This window comes from Eufriesea mexicana, unplaced genomic scaffold, assembly GCF_001483705.2.
Source record: "Eufriesea mexicana isolate 0111107269 unplaced genomic scaffold, ASM148370v2 scaffold1140, whole genome shotgun sequence".
NCBI lineage: Eukaryota > Metazoa > Arthropoda > Insecta > Hymenoptera > Apidae > Eufriesea > Eufriesea mexicana.
This window is the reverse complement of record NW_016909285.1, coordinates 261,923-283,537: the sequence shown is the minus strand read 5'-3', so window position 1 is coordinate 283,537 and position 21,615 is coordinate 261,923. Positions and strand designations below refer to the sequence as shown.

General features: G+C 31.0%; 3 protein-coding genes across 11 annotated transcripts; 1 reads left to right on the top strand and 2 right to left on the bottom strand.

The window, feature by feature from the left end:
• Window positions 1-5,303: 5,303 nt before the first annotated feature.
• On the bottom strand, window positions 5,304-12,034 carry BicD (Microtubule-associated protein Bicaudal D). 2 transcript variants are annotated; one of them, XM_017900303.1, is made up of 8 exons: window positions 11,596-12,034; window positions 11,119-11,259; window positions 10,210-11,046; window positions 9,982-10,128; window positions 7,545-7,974; window positions 7,207-7,461; window positions 6,422-6,643; window positions 5,304-5,466 (listed from the first exon to the last, which is right to left on the bottom strand). In XM_017900303.1, the coding sequence occupies exons 1-8, from the start codon at window positions 11,803-11,805 to the stop codon at window positions 5,420-5,422; spliced, it is 2,289 nt and encodes a 762-aa protein (XP_017755792.1). In that variant the 5' UTR covers window positions 11,806-12,034; the 3' UTR covers window positions 5,304-5,419. The 2 variants fall into 2 exon arrangements, with proteins under 2 accessions (XP_017755792.1, XP_017755791.1); XM_017900302.1 differs by lacking the exon at window positions 5,304-5,466 and having other exon boundaries at window positions 6,258-6,643.
• A 1,292-nt stretch (window positions 12,035-13,326) lies between these two features.
• CNBP (CCHC-type zinc finger nucleic acid binding protein) lies at window positions 13,327-18,043 on the bottom strand. Of its 7 annotated transcripts, none has more exons than XM_017900362.1 (4): window positions 17,970-18,043; window positions 17,690-17,916; window positions 16,304-16,557; window positions 13,327-16,122 (listed from the first exon to the last, which is right to left on the bottom strand). In XM_017900362.1, the coding sequence occupies exons 3-4, from the start codon at window positions 16,544-16,546 to the stop codon at window positions 15,898-15,900; spliced, it is 468 nt and encodes a 155-aa protein (XP_017755851.1). In that variant the 5' UTR covers window positions 16,547-16,557; window positions 17,690-17,916; window positions 17,970-18,043; the 3' UTR covers window positions 13,327-15,897. The 7 variants fall into 7 exon arrangements, with proteins under 7 accessions (XP_017755851.1, XP_017755852.1, XP_017755854.1 ...); XM_017900363.1 differs by having other exon boundaries at window positions 17,978-18,035; XM_017900365.1 differs by having other exon boundaries at window positions 17,690-17,929; window positions 17,978-17,996.
• An 851-nt stretch (window positions 18,044-18,894) lies between these two features.
• Spf45 (splicing factor 45) lies at window positions 18,895-21,047 on the top strand. Of its 2 annotated transcripts, none has more exons than XM_017900313.1 (5): window positions 18,895-18,971; window positions 19,451-19,579; window positions 19,649-19,960; window positions 20,046-20,471; window positions 20,760-21,047. In XM_017900313.1, exons 2-5 carry the CDS (start codon window positions 19,463-19,465, stop codon window positions 21,045-21,047), a joined length of 1,143 nt encoding a protein of 380 aa, XP_017755802.1. In that variant the 5' UTR covers window positions 18,895-18,971; window positions 19,451-19,462. The 2 variants fall into 2 exon arrangements, with proteins under 2 accessions (XP_017755802.1, XP_017755800.1); XM_017900311.1 differs by lacking the exon at window positions 18,895-18,971 and adding an exon at window positions 19,105-19,183.
• Window positions 21,048-21,615: the final 568 nt, after the last annotated feature.

Here is a 21,615-nt window from a genome sequence, read left to right as displayed (position 1 = left end):
TGAAAAACTTTCGTAGGTTATAAAAGGTGCACAAATATTTCGTAAATGTAAACACTACCATATTCGAATCGATCGATCACTGAGGGAATAATCGAAACACAAGTGACAAGGTTCGTGTTACAAATGATTATATTTCACTTTATGTTACAAAAAGAATTTCTAATACGGGTAATGTCCCGATTTTATAGTTTAATAACGTTCAACACCTGTGCCACTAACGTGGCCTGAACATTCTGCGCTGTCATTACACGTTTTCGCTTACTTCTCACCCGGTAAATAAGTATCGTTGAACATCTATTTAATATCTACTATCGATATCGTCTAATTAACACGACTGACGCTTCCGTCTGATTAACTTCGTAGTAAGAATAATAAACATGAAAAGGCGGAGGGGAAGGGGAAAAATCACGAATTCGCTACAAATTTACGGTAGCAATCTTCGATCGATTTCCATTCTACGATTACATAAGGTGTCTTACATTTAAACGTTAGTTACGTACACGTCTACGGAGAAAATATATGAAATTGCTCGGAAATAGAAATCGTCGATAAATTCGTCGGCAGTCCGGTATCTTATCGTACGTTGAAACGTCTTTTGTTTTTTCTCTTTTGTCGTATGATGGCGTTACACACTAATGTGCATTTACATTATTTACAATGACTTTGGATCCATGCACGAGCACTCTGTCGGACTAAAAAATGTGTTCTTTGGTTCTAAAGTAGTCTATCAGTGATGAAGAGAATATACGTAAACTTTTATTTGTTATTATATTAAAACGAAGTTTTACGAGTAAGTTTAATTTTGAATACCTTATAAAACAGAATCTCTACAAAGATAACTTTAAATATAATTATGGCCTTTTCTTTTTAGTTTGATCCAATCATTGCGATGCCATTGGAAGATTTACGAAGAGGTCAATAATTGCAGACCAGATCTTGTAAAGGTATAAACATCGTTCTACGAAGATGTAGTAAAGTTAACAGAACGATCATTTTAACTTCTAACTATGAATCTCAGTTTTAATTTCGCTGGTAGACTAATCCTATAAAAGTAGCTATATATATATATGCTACCATCTACTTTCTAGGGAATATAGTCGTTATAGTTTTATATCTAAGGCTAGCGATTTTACTAAAATCGGATATTAATATCTCTAACATACCATATTCGAACTATCGTTGGCATCGGAATGATCCATGCTGTATTCTATGTTTCAATGTACTAATCGAAATTTTATAAAATCTGTAAAAATTGTTCCAGGGAAAGGGATAAAAAATGTACCAAAGGATAATTTCAACGAAATGATGTTCTTCACCACTAAAAGACACTCTAACGTGATGTGGTGGCAAATGGATGAATAAAAACGAACTAATGAAAAATCGATATCTCCCTGACCTTCTGACTAAATGTGGACCCTGTTAAGGTGCAAGAAACACACGAACGTCCTTGAAGACGTAAAAGCTCGTACCCATTCTTCTAATCCATGTATCTCCGATCGACAATAATTCCAGCGCAAGTTACGCAGTCGGTTAAATCGCTTAGCCTACGCCATTACAGCTATAGTCTTACTCGGCACTCGAGCGTTCCTTTTTACTTCCTAACGTTCATATAATACGATCTAAGCCAAACACGCACACACCACCGCCAGGAAGTCAGCCAGAATTGGGACGCAATCAGAGCTTTTATGGAAGCCTTGAGCAAATCTGTCTGCCAGTTATTCCCGATATCCCATTTCTCTCGTTTGCTCCGCTGGCAGACAGACTCTGATGTTTATTGTTCTTTAATAATCCTCTTATTGAACTTTCGTTCTTCTTTCCTCCTCTCTCTCTCTCTCTCTCTCTCTCTCTCTCTATCTCTATCTCTCCCTCTCTTTCTCTCTTTCTCTTTCTCTCTTTCTCTTTCTCTCTAAATTTATACCGAATCGTTCTCGATCAACTTTCTCGCGAATGTAAAAATATAACGATTTCAACCTTTTTCTTTTATCCCCTTTCTTCTTTTTCTTTCTCTGCATACGACGTAAAACGACATCAATGATATAGATCATTTGTTTTTCTCTTCCTCTTAACCGTATAAGCTCGATGAAGGACAGACAGAAGAAAATGTACTTGTTTTATCCGAGTTTCTTCGGTGAGACGTTCAAAACGATTATCTTAAGAAATCATCAGGATAACACGATGCTCCTAGATCGATCCTAATTATTTAATACCGTTATTGTCGAATGTAAAATAATCTCTTAAGAACGGCATTAATTTTAAGTAATAAATATTTCGTATATTATGAAAAGTAGAGAAGAGACGTTTTTCCTCCGTTTTCCTTTTTTTATTTTTTCATGGACGAAAGTAGATTCGAAATCTTTGATAAACTTCTTCTTTGAAGCAACAGTATGGTCAATCGTGCTTTTCGATTTACCATATCTGTGAAGAAAAAGAACAAGTTCTAAAGACTTTTTCTTCAGAGATTCCAACGGGATAACGTCTACAAAGGGCTTTGCCGATACGTATAATATAACACGAAGGAACTTTGTGAAGGACGTCAAGTGTATGAAGGATAAGATCCCTCGAGAGGACAGAATGTCTTTGGCGAAAGTCACTTACAGCTTTGCGCTCTGGCGACCGAATTTCGTTCATTCTATCTCGAGAACTTTCGCCCTTGTTTAAAAGTAATATACATACATAATCATCCAAGTAATTATGTTTCGAATTATATTACAGAATTTTTAATTTAACCCTTTGAGGCATGTTTTGAAATATAAATAATTTCGAACCTATACTGCGTTGAAGACACGTAGTATTTCTCAATTAAAATCGTCAGAATTGATGTTTGAGCTACATATGTTTGCAAAGTAATTCCAAGATTTTATCAATGTTATAATCGAATTTATCAATAATAATAATACTTGAGACTTGATCAGTAGGATATTTGGATGCCGATGCATGGATACTTGAGTACTCAAATTGATGAGTACTTGAGTATTCAAATTAATAGATACTTGAGTACTCGAGTTAATGGATACTTGGGTACTCAAATTAATAAATACTTGATCACTCGAGTTCATGAGTACTTGAGAACTTGAATATTTGGAAGCTTATCTACTTGGATATTTAAATACTCGAATACTCAAACATCTTCAGTATTTGAGAATTGGAATGTCCAAATACTTGTGCATTTTTGTTACGTCCCATATAAATTAAAAGTTTCACGATAAAAGAACAATATCGAACACGCAATTTGTTCCGCAAAGGGTTAATATAATATAGCGTCTAATATAAGCTATTAATGGTTAATATCATTTTTCTCCATTACAAACGATTTCGGATCGCCTTCGGACAACGCGGACGGCAAGGCGAAAAGTCGAGGACGAATTTCTTTACGTTTAAGGACGAAGTCAGAAAGGGAATATAATAATTAATAACAGTAAGAGTAATCGAAAAACAAAAGAACATTTCCTCTGGTTCATTCCTGGCAGTGGCGTGAAGGGGAGGAAAGGGACGGTGGCTTGAGGCTGGCTCGGTTTATGGACAGAAATTAGAACTACCTGTGTCTATCGCACAAAGTTCAATTTAAGAATAGTTTCAAATGAAGTGAAAAATAAATTTGTAATAAATAACTTTCAATTTAACGGTAACACGAGAAAACTGACGAGATAAACCGTATAAGAGATACTAATAGAAATAAACATGGAAAAATAATATAAAACAAAAAGGTAATGTTCCAAATTTATTCCATTAACTGTTAGCTAATAACTGAAGAGAAATAAAATATAAATAAGTTTTTCTGTTAATAATTAAAACTGTAGACACAGGCAATACAATAACTATACGGTATAAATATAATAATAGCGACAACTGATCAATTGATTGATAGTCAATGAACGATTAATAAATTCTCTTTAGGTACTCATCTGGATTCCGCGACGAAGCTGATAGCAATATTGCAATAATTAATATACAACTGTAATATTGCTGATGATGATGATGATGATGGTGACGATAATGATGATAATAATAATAGTAATAATAATAATAATAATAATAATAATAATAATAATAATAACAACAACAATAATAATAATAGTAATAATAATAATAAAGCTAATACTAATAATGCTAATAACAAATTTGATTAAAGACGGTTCACAATAAATGTATATGTTACTTACACATGCAGGATATACTCCTTACATAAAAATTTCACCATGATTCAAAATAAATATTACTCTACCAAAAGCGTAATTCTGTTAAATATCAGGTATACATAATAAATATTACCTTCTTAATTAATATTGGAGTACAAGAAATTTTAGAAACTAATAAATCATATAGATCTCGGTAAAAAAAAAAAAATTATAAAGTCACACAATTAAAAATGTTTAAATGTCTTGTATAATGTATCAAGCACATCATGTGTATCTCTACGAAAATACACGCACACAAATACGCTCTGGCATATTTCAATATTTGATTAAAATTTCGATTTAATCAGCACTGGTAAATCTCGCAGAGATATTAGATGCCCATAAAATATTTTTTTTGCTCTTTACGGAAATGGAAATTTGTTTGCATACACTGCAAATCAACGTCATATCATTTTGTATATGCTCTCCTATTTTTTCTCTTCATTCATTTTGCACTCGTAACAACTTCACAAAGCAAAATTAAAAAGAAAATATATACGTATAAATCGTGAGCAGGTTACAACGAAACAAGTTTTTCATCAACAAATACACAAATTCACAGCTATATTAAAAATTTAAGAAACAGAAAGAGTAGCGTGTATATTTATAAATAATATACAGCTATCTTAAATTGCACGCGATACTGAATTTGTTATATTTTATGCATTAATAGCTGCGTGAAATATTTAAAAACACGAGATCACTAAAAACAATTATTAAGCACTGATCAGTACTGAAAAGCACAGTTGCAGATTTTATATAGATTAATATAGATAAATAGATATAAATTAATAACGATTGAAATCTCAATAATAACACTAATAAATATAATATCAAAAAGCTGCCAAATTATGTAAAATTTATTTAAAGCCTATTTAGACCAAGTTCTATAAAACACTGTGAACAATCCTTCTTTAAAAAAACTAATAAAAACGTAAAACGCTATCGTACAATGATTTTTTAAAAAAGCAACTTAAAATATCATTATGCTAAAAAACATTGAAAAACAATGATTAAGTGTAAAATGAAATATTATAAAGTAATATCTCCATGCAAACAGTAAAATAATACTTCTCTGTCACAATCAAATCATGTCATTAATCTGAAAAATGACTTGGAGAATGGGTCCCTAATTTTGTTATTCTGCTACTCTTTACGATTTTTTCCTTCAATTCTACATGTCTACAGTGTTTTTCGTTCTACTTTGATTATAAACGCTACGATCGCGCACAATAATATTGTCTCTATGGTATGCAATGTAAAGTTCTCGTTTTTCCTTTTGTTTGTCTACCTAAAAACAGTATACATTCATTTTATCATGCATTCCCATTAATACAAAAAAGTCGATACCGGTCATCATAGTTACTATATAACCATATGAACCATCCATGCGGAATTATTTGCTATGCGATTACACAATAATACTCAATGTCATACCAAAAAGTGAAAATATAAATCTAATTATCTAGTTAAAACATATTAAAACTATAAATCTAGTTAAAACACATTTACAATTAAAACGCATCTCTTTAAAAAAGAAAGAATGAATTAGAAATCAATTCTATTAGATATTGATAAGCGTGCTACTCATGAGAATCTTTAATCGATTCTGCATGAATAAATCTTCAAGCATAGAATCTTTTTGCAACTCTGCAGCATTGTCGCATAAAATAAAAATCTTGCACAACAGAAACACATTCTATGCTTGTTAGACATCTCTACTAACAGTATTGGTAACAGAAGGCAGAGTTTTCTATGAATCCCTACGACATGGAGCAACATCAATACAAGAAAATATGAACATTTCAAAGCTTTCCAAATATCCTGCTCTGTATTTTTTGTAACATATATCAAAAAGTTGTTCTCTTAGGGAAAACAGGAAGAATTTCGTAGTCTTCCAATACTATCAAATGAAGTTAAATTTTGTAAAAACATTTTTATGACATAATACAATAACATTTTTATACACTCTGGTTTATATTTATAATAAATTACTAGATGAAAAAAAGAAATATTTTAAATTTAAATTGTTTTTTCATATTGTTAATGCTGTAAAAAAACAATCTCAAAAGTATAGCTGCCTTTTTTATAATAACACAGATAATTCAATGTTGAGCAGTAACGAAATTGGAAGATTTAAAATTTTCGTTTTTCTCAGAACAATTTGCTCCACATCTTCATTATTTTCTAGAAGAAATCTCTGCCTAAATGAGGGCGATTCGTCTGTTGCAACATTCGCATTCTACCTCGTCCGTTTGCACTAGTAGCGTGTCTTCGAGTATTTCGTAATTCTCGATCGACCTCCAACTCCTCCAATTTCATAGTCAAAACAAGCTTCTGTTGTACCGCTAGTCGTAGCAATGAATTCAACGTTTTCCTATCATCTTCCGCCACAGTCAATTGACGTTGTAACTCGTCAACTTGTGTCACATATTCTTCACAACGTGCGGCAAACATCGCACGTAAACCTGAGAAGTGTGGTTAGCAGGTATTAACACCAGATACGAAAAAGCCCATGGAGAAAAATATCAGAAACAAATGTAAAATTATGAAACGATACATTAGTTGTGTAAAATAGGAAATTATTCTTAAACATTAAAGCAAGGAGTGTATCGTGTTTCGATATTATTCTAAAATTTACCAAATATTAAGAACACAAGAAACATTTTGTAGGTTTTAATATTAATGTTTTTTTTTAGTACTTATAATAAACTTTGTTAATAAACAATATTTACATATTAAGATATATTAATATATTTTACTATGAGATAAAAAAGTATCGTTCATAACAGACTCCAAATGCAACTGCAAAATCGATTGTAGTGCAGCTCATTACAAGCAATAAAATGTACATAAATGCTGGTATTAATTATTAATTTTACGTTAATGTATTAATAAAAAAATATTAGTAACACAAAAATAGAAAAAAACGATAAATTAACTATATTCGTAAATATCGCCTTAAATATCACTACTATAAACATAATTTATACATTATTATAAACTTAAGTAGGTTTCATATTTAACTTACTTGAAAATGTTGCAGCATCTTCTTTTAACATTCTAAGCTCATTCCTCAATTTCAACATAGTTTCGTTAACGATACTCTTTTCATTTTCATATTTGCTCTTCAAATTTGTTAATGCTACTTCTGCAGTATTCTTGTTCGACTTCAGGACCGTCCTTAAAGTCGCAATTTGTTCACGTTTAGCGGATAACAAGGCCTTCAATCTAATTACTTGTTCTTGTAAATCTGCTACTTCTGCCTTGTTCTCATTCACTGATCCTGTAATTTATAAGAAATTAATAATAAGCTATAAAATATGTGTTAATTAAGCAAGAAGAAATTAAGAAATTCCTTTAATTTACCTTCACAAACATTGCAGACATTTGACTGCATTCCTTTAACTTTGGATAATTCAATTGTATGCTCTACAGCGCTTCGAAGATGTTTTATTTGATCCATCGCAGTTTCTATATGTTTCACGACTTCTTTTGCTTTACTCAGACTTTCTAAATCCTTAATTTGAATATCGGTCTTAAATAAAGTCCGACACCATTCTATTTTTCCATTCTCTTCTTCCTTTTCGGGAACAATCTTTTCATGATCGAGGATGACCCGTGAAGGAATTTCTCCGTTAACAGTACAAACATGGTGATACAATTGAGCAAGTTCGTCGGACATATTTTGCAAGTCGTTTTGTGCAAAATCAAGAAAACCACCAGCTTCCACTGCAAGTTTTGAAAGAATAGCAATGTCGGATTCGAGTTGTATACTTCTCTGCTCTGTATCTAAAAGCTGAAAAATAATAAATAATTTCTATAATCATATTAACTTTATTTCTTATAAGTAAACTATTTTTTATATTTGCTGAATATTCATTGTGATTTTATATACTGGGTATTTCCTATCTTTTTCCACAAATGTAGAAGAATAATCTATAACATAAAGAAAAATGTTACATCAAATTCGACAGTAAATACTTTATTGTAAAATTATATAAGAAAATACTGCAAGAAAAGGAGAGAAGACGGCTGGGTTAAATAATTCTAATTCCCGATGGCCAATCGTACTTCTCTCGTGTTTCAGACAAAACTGTTCTTCGCCTTCACGGTTTGCCCTTTTTAAAGGGTCTTCTTTGTATATTCACGGATCGAGCGGATCAACGGTTTGTTTGAAACTCCGGTTATCACCGCTACGTGCTCCTCACTCACGCCGCCTTATCGGTAACCAGAGCTCACTTACTCTTACAATAATAATGCAGCATTAACCCTTTGCGAACGAGCGCCGTATATATACGTTCGACGGAAACCATCAGTTTGGCCAAGGAACTCATATATGCGTTCGGCGAAAAAACTGATAGGGCCAAGGGACATTACGTGGGACATTTGTCCCACGTAAACATGTTGCTATGGCCTAGAAACACATATACTGTTGCAGCCCTAGGACTGCACGTCCAAAGTTAAGTGGTGGATTGTTTTATGTCCTTATTGTCAGCGTCGCTATGAACGAAAATCGCGTTTAAGTAGAAATGAGCGCTGGTAGTTTGAATGACTATCGCGGCAGCGGCTCGGCCCCACGGTACGGTTTATTCAAAACCGCTTCATCCGCAAAGCGTTAATGTATGCACAATAAAACAAAAGATTTACAGTATAGAAGTAACTACATGTAAAAAAAACCATATAACAAATTGATAATTCAGTTATTAATAATATCAACTATCAATCACAAAACATCATATGAACACAGATAAAGTAAATATGATAACTGTAGTAAACATGTATTTGTTTATATAATTTTGTAATAAAGTGTTTATAATCAATTTTCATATAATATTTTTTTCTTATTCTTTCTTATAAATTGAAGAATGCGCCCACAATTTGTTGAGAAAAACAGGAAACACACTATATAATAACCATTTTAACAACTTCGAACATAAAATCAGATTGTTTATATTTTAAGAAAACAGTACTTGACAGTTGAAGTAATTTTTGCAAGCCTGTACAAGATCATATACAGAATGTCTGTTTTAATATCGTGCGAACAGGCTCTGTGAATCTGACTCATGCTACGTTAGATGCAAGTAGAAACGAATAGAAGGAAAGTATCCACTGAGTTCTTGTTCCTAAGCACATTCTATTTTAAAGCCACAGTGCATAGCGATTGAGATCCGTACATTTATTCGAGCATTCGATAAAAGAACATTCAAATAGACGCTAATGTATCAACTAGTTTGTGAAAACAATACGCCAGTATACATAAAATTTGTAAAGATTTTCACAAAGGAGTTTATAATCCAAGATGTGATATATTCGTCAGTAGCCATAGAAATATATATAGTTAAAAATATGACATTATCAAAAGCAACAATGAGTTGTTAGGACAATGAAAAGCAATCTGTACGGATCACTAAAGGAGCCAAAAGACAAGTTGTTATTATAATAATTGATAAATACGTCAAAGAGACCACACGTTCCAACCTTTTCTCGAAGGCTCTTCTCTGACTCAGGGATCTGAAATGCCATAATTCCTATTCAAAGTCTAAATTTTGAATGTTAAATGACATTATGCCAGAGTCACAGTTTATTGTTGTTATTTACATGTACCGACTTTACTATTAATGAAAATTTATTAAGTTACTGACTTACATTTCAGTTCCTCATAATATTTGCTTCAATATTGCTGTTTATAAACTTGTAAAACAAAAGATATACAAAAGTGGAAAAAATTAAATGAACAAAAATAAAAATATAAAAGTAAAGGAAGTGAGATAGAAAATAAAAAATATGATAAAATAATGTATACCTTGTTTCTTAGGTTTGTTAATTCTGTACGTAATTGTTGAGTTGAATCAGATATAGTTAAACCATTTTCTAATTCAGCTAGATCCTTTTGAAGTTGATTCACTTCACGTGCAGACATAGTGCTCCATTGATGATACTGCATAATTGACTAGAAAATAAAATCAACACATATGAGTACAAAGTATAAAAAATTGCAAAGAATTTGTTCTAATATATTATATATACATACTTGATTCAATTTATCTAATGTTGTTTCTTCAGTTTGTTTTTCAGGTAACTTCGAATGAAGATGATGTAATGATTGCACATGAGCTGCTAATTGGACTATGCGTGCAACAAAAGACTGTAATTCATTCTGACTTTTCTCAACTGCATATTGTGATTCTCGTAAATTTTGTGTAAGATGAGCTTTCTCAGATTCTGCTAGTTCTAATTGTTTTTCTAATTTCTTCAATTCATTCAAATGAATTTCAGAAAATAAATCAACTTGTTTATCAGTAGCAGAAGTACCTGGTTCTTGAGTTTTTAAATCTGCTTCAATCCTACGTAATGCAGGAGAATCATCTTCTCCATCACTACATATTGTTTGATCTTCTGTAATTCCCCTAATTGAAAGTGCAAGATTGCTAAGATTATAAATTGATTCACTATTAATTCTTTGATCCAACTCTTTTTTAAGAGCATATTTTGCTTCACGCTCTGCTTGTAAAGATTCAAGTGCTTCTTCCATTTGCTTCTCAGCAATTTTTTTTAAATTTGTTAATTCTTCAACTTGACTGTTTAAAAGTTCAACTTCTTCTGTCAATCTTCTTATTTCATGTTTGACACCTTCAAATTCTACCTGACTGGACCTTAAACCAGATACTTGCTTCTGTAATAAAATATTTTCATCTTCCAGTTCCGAATAATCCTGGAAAAGTCGAGCTTCTCGAAATCTACATTCACGTAACATAGTACGTAAAGATTTCCTCTCTGTTTCTGCTTGTTGGTGATCTTTCCCAATTTCATCTCGTTCTTGTAATGCATGATCACGTTCTGCTTGTACACGTTCTAATTCATGACGTAACTAAATAAAACATTATCAAATGAAAATATATAAACATTAAAAATTATCATTTTTATAAAGAATAACATATACCTGCTTTGTTTCATTTTCCAATTCAATAATCTGTGTTTGGAGAGATGTTTCTCTTGCAGCACTTTCGCTAAGTAGAGTTTCTTCTTGTTCTATGCCACTTTTTGTAGTTAATTTTGTGGTGGTTTGAAATTTTGCTAGAGCCTAGAGAAATATAAGAAACAATTATTCAATATAAAATATAGAATACAATATAAAAAACTTAATTTAAACAACATCACTTCAAAATCAAAAAGTATTAAAATTATAATAATAATGTAACTTCATTTGATGTTAATAACTAATCTAATATAACTAATGAAAATCTAATTGCCTTACTGAAGCATGTGAGCATTAATGTTCAATAAACATGAACCGATTTGTAGCAAACATATGTTAGAGAAATTGAAAATTAAAAAGGCAATTAATCATTACTGAAACTTCTCAAAAAATGACAACTAAGTAATTCACGTGCATCAAAATACAAAAAATTGAACTAACCTCTTGTGTGATTACTAGCTCGTGTTTCGTGTTTTCGTAGAGGGCCTCGAGATCGTTGCATCTTTGTTGTAAGGTAGACTTCTCTTCGAGCAAAGCGAGACCGTATTGAGCAGATTGTATTTTTTCTGTAGAAGCTAAATCTAGTTCCCGTGAAAGTCTCTCGATCTCGATCCTGAGCTCCTCTATCGTGACTCCTTCTGTCGTGGCCATTGCTGTGCGCACCGTTCAAGATCACTTCGCTCCTTTTTCCGTCGAATGCTTCCTTGTCGTTACCACAAATAAATCGGAGCATCGGCGGTCGTAATATATTTTGAACGTCAAGGCATGATGCCGATATATTCGTGATGCAAATTTTTTGGCGTGCCCACTTCCCAAAGTCTCACATCTTCCGAAAATTCACGACCGTTTGACAGACGTGAGATTAAGGTGAGAGGGCACGGGAAACTCACACAGACCGGATACATATTCCTACACATGTTCCATGTTCCTAGATTCTCACTTTATCATTCCACTGTTCCGTTCTGTTAAAGTATTAATATAATACTTTAATTTTTTAGTTGTTGAAATTTTAATATGTCCAAATATTAAGCAAGCAAATCTTTCTTTCTCAAAATAAATTTTTAAACATTTTAAATAAACAATAAATAAAATTTGTTTATTAAATTTTTGAGAAAATACATTTTGTCTTCATGCACATATGAAAACTTAAAATAAATATTTATTTACTTATTTATTTGTATTAACTGAATTTATATAACTGAAATATTAACTGAAAAATTTGTAGAGGTATTTAATTTTTATAAATTACCATTTTAGTATTTAAAATAAAAATTGTATACAGTTATATTTTATAATTTATCTTTCAAGAGAAGTTATTTTTTATATTTCATTTTCATTTTCTACGAGGAACATAATATTCATTTATTCGATGTTACGACTTTAATTTATTTTTCCTCGTGCAAAGTTTTATAAACAGATATGTATAACTATTTAATATCTCGTCAAAAAGTAACAAAATATAAAGTATAATATTCTTATAAAAATATTTATGATTAAATATGTGTAAAATAAATTTTTCGTTATTATTTAAATAAACAAATACTTTATATAAAATTATTAAGCATTATATTGGTAAATTATGCAAGTATTTGAGCATTACTTCTATGTATAAATCAATGCAAAAGTTGTTCAATATTTAATTTTCAAAAAGCCCTACACAATTATATGTAAAAAGGATTAACAAACTGAAAAGGAAATTATAGATTTACATTTTATTAATAAGTGATCTCGTCTTTCAACTAAAACATAAATAGTACATAAAGTATGTCCATAGATCGTACTACACTTCCTTGGTCGTAGATGCAACAGTACCCCTTAAAATAATAGATGAATAGAATCACCTGATAAGCATTATATGGGGAACAGAAAAGAAAAACAAGATCTCGTCTTTGCCTCTCCGTACACATTCTATTTCAAAAATTCAGTTTAAAAACATAACTTCAAATACTCCGCAATCCTTTATTACTTTGTAGCTTATTTTCTTTTTTTTCTTCCTCTTCATCCTCTTCTTCATTTTCTTCCTTTAAGTATTAATAGATTAATATAAGTCGAGCCGTGATCGGCCGTACACGGATCGAATTAGTTCATACACTGTAACAGTCGTATTCTTTACAATATTCGTACGTAAGTCTTGTAGCAGAGACAAAAGCGCAGGTGCCCTATTCGCACTCGTTTTTAATGCTCGTTCTGAACCTCTGGTGCCACCAAAGAACCCCATACCTAAATCGTATATCTTCAAAGTATGCTTTTCCTTCTATTGATATCCTACATAGTAAGATATCTTTCTCCTTTTTTGTTTTGTTTGTTTGTCTCACATGATACATATCATATATCTGTGTGCATGTAAATATTGAAGTTGTACAACATATCGATTACAGAACAAAAAACAAAAGTACTTTCACCACATGATTTTACTCAGTTGTTTTTTTACAACTCGTGCATCCAATGAGAGCACCAAAGGTTACGGTTCATTAGCGAAATACAATTTTTTGATCCTCCAAATCTCGTCAGACGCACTAGCGCACTGATTACTACTACCAAAATCATGTATGAGATCGGTTTAAGTCCCGAACAGTTAAGTGTATAAAATGTTGCAGGACACCTCTACTACGCAATACACAACGCACATGGCGCTTTCTTCAGTTCCACCGAGTCAGGCACGCCTGGCTTCTGAACATTAATACACATTGTCGCTGCTGGTAAAAGCATCAGTTTTCCTGTATACACGCAGTGCACGTGGCCATTCGTGGTCTTCTACCAAATAGTTTTAAAAAGAACATCCTTCAAAGGTTGTATGACTCCATAAATGGGCACGTGCACGACATGTTCATGCCAAATCTACCTATACTGAACATAGATCCGTGAACGATCTTTTTGTAAATTTAAATTGAATTGTTCGTTCGGTAGAGCGAATTTTCAATCAAAGTATTAGGAAGTTAATCAATTTATATACCCCTACAACACTGCTCGCATTTATAAACACAGTATCACCATCCAAATTTAACTGCAGTCTATTTCGTTTACCATTAAACACATTTTCATTTTCTTTCATCACCTTCAACCTCATATTTTCTTTTTTAGAAAAAATCTTGCATAACTTTGTACTTGTAATAACATAATAGCCTGCTAGTACCACGTTCGGAAAGAAATAATTCTAAATCCGTAACATATTTTTTTTTCTTTTTATCACCTCATGATTTTCAGCGACTGTGCTCGACAAGAAAAAAAATTACTAGACAAATCGTATCTAAAAATTTCATTCTACAACTTATAAAAAAGATTAATGTAGTACTTTATACATGAAAATATAATTTGCTTTTTTTCTGTGATGTATAAATAAGAGAATCATTGGAATTAGTCACCAGCAACGACCAGAGTATATCTAGCTTTTTACAGTACAAAATACAGCTCCTGCACATATGTATGTATATATGTATACACATATGCGCATATATATATATACATATACCTAGTAACGAAATATTTCACCATATGTAAGGATATAGTAAGGCAAAGTGCAACTGCATCCTTTGAAAGTTCGTAACAATCACTGACAATATGAACAATGGTGATCCTCGGTATAACAATTATGATTGTACATACAAAATGTGCAAACTTGTATAGACCTCTGTGTTTATATGTATATATACATATATACGTTGTGATGATCACTGACGACCATACCAGTAATTGCATTCATTTTCACTTAAAGAATCTGACATACAAAGCACACATATTTTGCCCTAGTTTATGAGAATCTGACATAATACTTGAAGTATAATTGTATATAAACTCGTAAACACTGACAATCCTACAGTTGTGTAGCTTTTGTTGATGTTTGAAACTAGGTCTGTTGTAAAATAATAATTCAACGATCCTCATTACATCCTTACACATTAAAAATTGGCGTTACTAAACCTTACTTATATGTATTCAGGGCCGGCATGTTCACTTCCTTTCCCATTACTTCTGAATTTTTTCTTCTTAACTCGAGTTGCTAGAGAGTTCGAGAGGGAGGACCGGATACAAGATGCGTGGATGTGAGAAAGGAACATAAAATTGATTTATTACGTTTTTTACGTAGTTATTATATCCCTTTCTTCTATCAAACCGTCTATCCATTTATAATTCAATGATTTGATAATTTTCTTCATTTCAATATGAATCATCAACAAATATCTCAAATCCCATCAGTCAATACTGACAAAATATGTCATAAATGCTGCACTTGTAAAATTTCATTAATGATATATATTAAGAATCCATACATCTTGCATCACAAAACAATGCGCGTACGAGATAGTTTGAAGGTCAGGGGACAGAGGATTCATGTCTCTACTCTAATTCAATCGAATGTTTATAATATTATTACATCGTATAGTGTGTATTCATGTAATGCTGGATGTGTTCTATGTGTAATGTACTTTGTGCGCGCGCACGCATGTATAGTGTAATGTAACAGCAATTAAAAAAAAAAAAACCAAAGATGTCATAAGAAAAAACCCTTGCGAAGAGAACAACGACACGTAGAAAGGGAAGGAAACTAGGAATAAAATGGGCTTCCGGGAGTTGAGCATGGAGAGATGGAAATTCGAACGACTATGACAAAACGCATTTTTAGCAATTATACGCATCAACGAGACATACGTTCGCACATCCCTACCTAGCTACAATCCCCGGTAATAGCGCGCGCGACGGTAAACGGCTTATCGTTAAGCGAGCGGCACGGATTCCGGTTATCTCCTACTTTCTGTCATCCTGATCACATTCACGGCTTAAATGACCAGTCTTGCCACAAGTGTAGCATGCCTTTCCACCGACTTCAGTGCAATTGCGAGCGAAATGACCTGTTTTATTACAATTATAGCAACTTTGCATTCCAAAACGTCCAGAATCATTACCACCTTCTGGGCAGCTGCGTGCCATATGACCAGTCTTGTTGCAGTTGTAACAGCTCATTTCAGGCCCCTGTTAAAAGTATTCTAGGTTACAATATCATTTTATTGTTAATATATTATATCAAGTTTTGCAATATTTTTATGTATGTAAAATAAGAAAACATACTAAAAATCAATAAAGGATAAATTTATAAGAGAAAAATTTTAATTTTATATTGGATTGGACACATATGCATTAAAATTATAATAACCTGTTGACAGTCTTTTGCAATGTGCCCTACACCTTGGCAACGGTAGCAAAGGTCTTGATCTTCTTTACATTCTCGAGCAAAGTGTCCAAATTGGTTACATTTGTAGCACTTGTCTCGACCACGTGCAAAGCCACCTTCTCGATCACGACCACGGTCGCCTCTACCACCACCTCCACCACCTTGCGGACACTCTCGTGCATAGTGACCCATCCGGTTACATTTATAACACGCACTTGAACTCATTTTTTATAAATCTATAACAAAAATTAATGAATATATTATATATACTTTTTAATACAAACATATATGATGATAATTAAGGTTTTTATAATATATCAATAATAAATTTAATTTCAATTGATACACTTTAAAGTGATATATAAGTCATGTTATATATATATATATAAATAACATAATTACATAAACTGACTACACAGATAAGAAAATTTGTTGATATTTAAATTATAATATATTACTCAGTAACACAAAGCCAAATATTACAATAAATAATATATAATGCATAATATTAAAATACATTTGAAATATTTAAAAATTTATTAAAATTTCACATCATTAAACTATCATAAATAACTGTTAAACTAACATCTATGATGCAACAGTACACTTTGCTGGACAATATATACATATCTTTCAAATATTAGTTAAAATGAAGTAAAAAGTGGAAATGTGTAAAAGAAGAACTGCAATATAGACTCTAAAGATACTTATAGATAAAAAAGAAAAAATTTGGTAAGACACACTCTTTATTTTAGATGTCTAAACAACACCAAAACTATAATATGAAACTTGAAAAATGTTCGCAAAAATACAATAAGCTACTTTAAATAACAATATAAAATGGCATCGTGTATCCAATCCATCCATAGTAGGAATACGTAGAATACACGTGTTTGAGAGAAGCGTTGTGCACACAGAAGCTGTTTCTGTTCCAAAGATGCTAGCAATACAGCAACATTCTACCAGAAAATTAATATTCAAATCATTATGTACAAAACCCTCAGAAATCGCCGTCTATCGTACAACGTGGCTCTCTTGCCCCCACTTTGCAGTGGTGGTACGCAAGTACGCCACGGCGCGAAGATGGCATCCAAGACTGACGCCGTACTGCGCTTTTTTTGCATCGCCAAAGAAAAGATTATCGAGGGTGAGGTATACATGTATGATAAAATATAAAAGCCTCTGTATTAAATGATAGAAAGAAATTTTCTCTGCGATATAGACGGACCAAATAAAATCTTCATTTGCTATAGAATGAGAAATTGAACTAACGAAGTCGAGGACCACGTGTGGAATCGCACAGAAAGAACCGCGGACTCGCTATCGCGACATAGAGCATCATTCTTTAACGACGACATAGTAACTTACCTCTGGTGCCTGATGGAAATGCACAATAAATCCTCCTTTCGTTGGGCTTTACCGACACGTCAGGAACAATGGGTCCGCGGGAAGTACTGTTTTCCTGGGAAAACTCGAACCGATACTCAGCCGGATGACTGCGGCGACCATTGACTATGGGAAGGAAGACAGCCAATCGTCGCTATGTTGCCCGCCAAACTCCGTTGCAATAATGAACGCCACCTCCCTTACTGCGACTATCGTAACCGACTTAAATCACAAATATATTAATTTTTTCTGACGAAATTACCTTTTTACCTCTTATACAATGGATTAATCGTTTATTAAAATATCACTATTCCACTGAAGCATCGATTAGAACTGAAATGGAAGAAGGCAATATGACTTTAATATTGGTGATGACCAACTTCGACATCTATTGGTTCAATGTCTTCAAAACTGCGTTGATAACTCATTTCAACCAATCACATTACATTTAGAGTGCATCGTAACATCATCCAATTTGGAACGGATTCATATCAATAATGAACCTCTATATTTTATTAAAAAATAATTAAATAAAATTGATTCTAAAAATAAAATTATAGTTTTAATGTTGTTATTATAGTAGCATATAGAAAGTAAATAAATTTAATAAAAACAAATAATAATTCATACTTATCAAGAAAAAAATATTTTATATACATATATGGCGATTTATGTACATCCGTCGTTCATTGGAAGACGTGATTTATAAATTTTTCTTGTTTACATGTAACAGTAAAAAAAGATACCAAATTTTAGGAACGTGTTAAATTACTAATTGACGTAAATATTTTTTTATACAATGATTAGATTAAAATTAATCAAAAATTTAATATTGGTATTTGTTAATTATAAGTAATGAGTGTATTATTTTAAATATTATATACATAAAATTACAATAAAAATATTAAAAATAATAAAAATGCAATGTATAAAATATATTTTCTATTACATACTGTATTTTTAAACCCATATTAGCCATTTTTAGAATCTCAATATTTATGAAAACTGTATTAATAACTGATTTTTAGTTTTAATAATTTCTTAGCGATTTAAATTATAAAAGATTTTAATATTTCTTCAGCATTATTTCTATAATATTTATTTATCTTAAGCAAATTAACTTAAAGCTATATTTTTGTCATTTAAAATAGATTTTGATAAATATATTCTATATAACTGTGCATACACACGTGCGTGCGTGCATGCCTGTGTGTTTAAATTTTCTTTTTCATATTGTCTAAATATCAAATTTTCTAACGTATAAGTAAATATAACCTATAATTTTTTTACTTTATTGCATTCTCATTCTTTGTCGACTTTGTTACTTGATGTTGGATATCCTTGGTCCCATGTATATACTCTTCATAAACAATTGCATACATATGCAAGTGCTATAAATATTATCGCTTAATAATGACTATTAATTAACAAGACAAGAAACACAAAATAATCTTTCTTAAAAAGTGCTTATTTTAAGTATGAATATATAAAGAATATTTTTATAATTTAAGAGTAGTAAGCTATGTGCATCATGTAATATATTAAAATGTTTTTAAAAAATGTTAAATTTATAAAATTCAGTATTAAATCATGTTTTCAATTGTAATTAGTAATTTAAATAATACATGTATTAAATTTATTTTAAACTTAATTTTGAATACATACTTTTTTACTACTTTAATAATACTTAGTAGTTTGAGGTTAAGTGTAGTTTATTTTAATAAATGTATTCGTGAATTATAGAAATTAAAGACAATGTCTTTATACGACGATTTTGACAAACACAGAACATCAGAAAAAGTGGCCGGATGGTCATCTAGTATTAAGTTACTACAATCTCAATTACAGTTGAAAAAAGCTGCTACTACACAGGTACATTTCTTCTATAATAATGATTAAATTATAATAGTATTTAAAATTATTGTTTTATTGTATGTTTAGCCAAAACGTGAACAATATAGGAAAGCAACAGCAGTTCTAGCACCTGTAATAGATTTAAAGTCAAAAGCAAATCGAAACACAGATAGAGATGATGATGGACCTCATAATAATCCACTTTCTTCTGGTACTGTTAGTAGTATTGGTGTAGGAGGGGAATTTGATTGGAATGTAATAAATGAGTATGATCCCATGTGGCCTAATGAATATGACAAAGTTGTTAAAGAACTAAGAGATTTACGTGATAGAGAACATGATCAAGAGACTGAAATGCGTAAGCGTAGAAGAGACAGTTCACGTTTTGAAGATACACAGGTAATATTATAATTTCATTATTCATATGTAAAAAGAATTCTATATTTAAAGGAAAATATAAAGGTAATGTAAATACTTGTCTTAGACTTCTTCTGGAAATAGTACAATGATTCTTCCTGAAAGGGATGAGGAAAGAACTCCCACATCAAGAGGTATTGCTGGAGGAGCAGCTATAGCTCCACCACCTTCTTTACAAGAATCATCTGATCTTCCACCTCCAGCACCAAGACCACCAACTAGCATGGGATATGCTACATCATCAGTAGCAGCAAAAATAATGGCTAAATATGGTTTCAAAGAAGGGCAAGGACTTGGTAAAAAAGAACAAGGAATGTCTGTTGCTTTACAAGTAGAAAAAACTAGTAAACGAGGTGGTAGAATTGTTGGGGAAAGAGAACAACTAATGCCACCACCACCACCTGTTGCTGTTTCTCCACCTCCAGCACAAGTTGTTCCTCCACAACCTTCGGAAGAACCTAGCATTACAGAAATAATGAAATGTCCAAGTAAGGTAAGAAAGAACTTTATTTTGTTCATAAATAAGAAATAAATTTATTTAATAATAATATTTGAAATTCAAATTTATAATTAATATTTGTTACTACTCGAAATTGTAATTCATAGTATTTTTTTATAAACTTATAAAACTTATAAGTTATAAATTTATATAATACTAATAAACTTCAGTAATAAACTGCAAAATAAAATATAAATCTTTTTTATAAAATATATAAGTATAAAATATATGAAAAAAATATATCAAATATTTTTCATTAAAATATATATTGTTATCAATCAGGTTGTACTATTGCGTAATATGGTTGGTCCTGGAGAAGTGGATGATGATCTTGAACCAGAAGTTAAAGATGAATGTAATACAAAGTATGGCGATGTTGCGCGTGTTATTATCCATGAAGTAACGGAAGCTGCTCCAGAAGAAGCTGTTAGAATTTTTGTGGAATTTAAGAGAATAGAAAGTGCGATTAAGGCTGTTGTTGATTTAAATGGACGTTTCTTTGGTGGGAGACAAGTCAAAGCAGGTTTTTATTCCAGTGAAAAACTTGATAGTTTACAGTTAATGGACTAACTTTTTATTTAATAATTTTATTTAATAAATGCAATTTAATAAATACAAATGAAATTAATGTGCTGATTATTATGTTAACAATTGTATAATTTATTGTAGTTCTATTAAAATGTTTATGTTAAATAATAAAATGAAATGATTATTTGATGTAAAGAACAAAAATTAAAAAATTGACATAATAGTCAACATATTAACAAACATTTCAATTTATATCCTACTACAAATAGAGTGCAATATAATTAAAATATTTTTATATATTTTACATTATTCATACTGTTTTTTTAAATTTAATATAAATTATGTGCACAATAAATACAAATAATAAATAAAAGAAATTTATAATTTTACAAAATAATTCAAAATATTAGATAAACTTAAATCTTCAATATTAAAATGAAAATTAATATTTTAGAAAGTATGTAACATTAAAAAAATATAAGAACATAATTTTTTGTGATGTCATAAAATAAAATTATGATTATATTAACAAATAATATAGCAACTTATAATTACATTATTATTCATTTATATAAATCACACTTTAAAAAATTTGACAACTGAATATTAC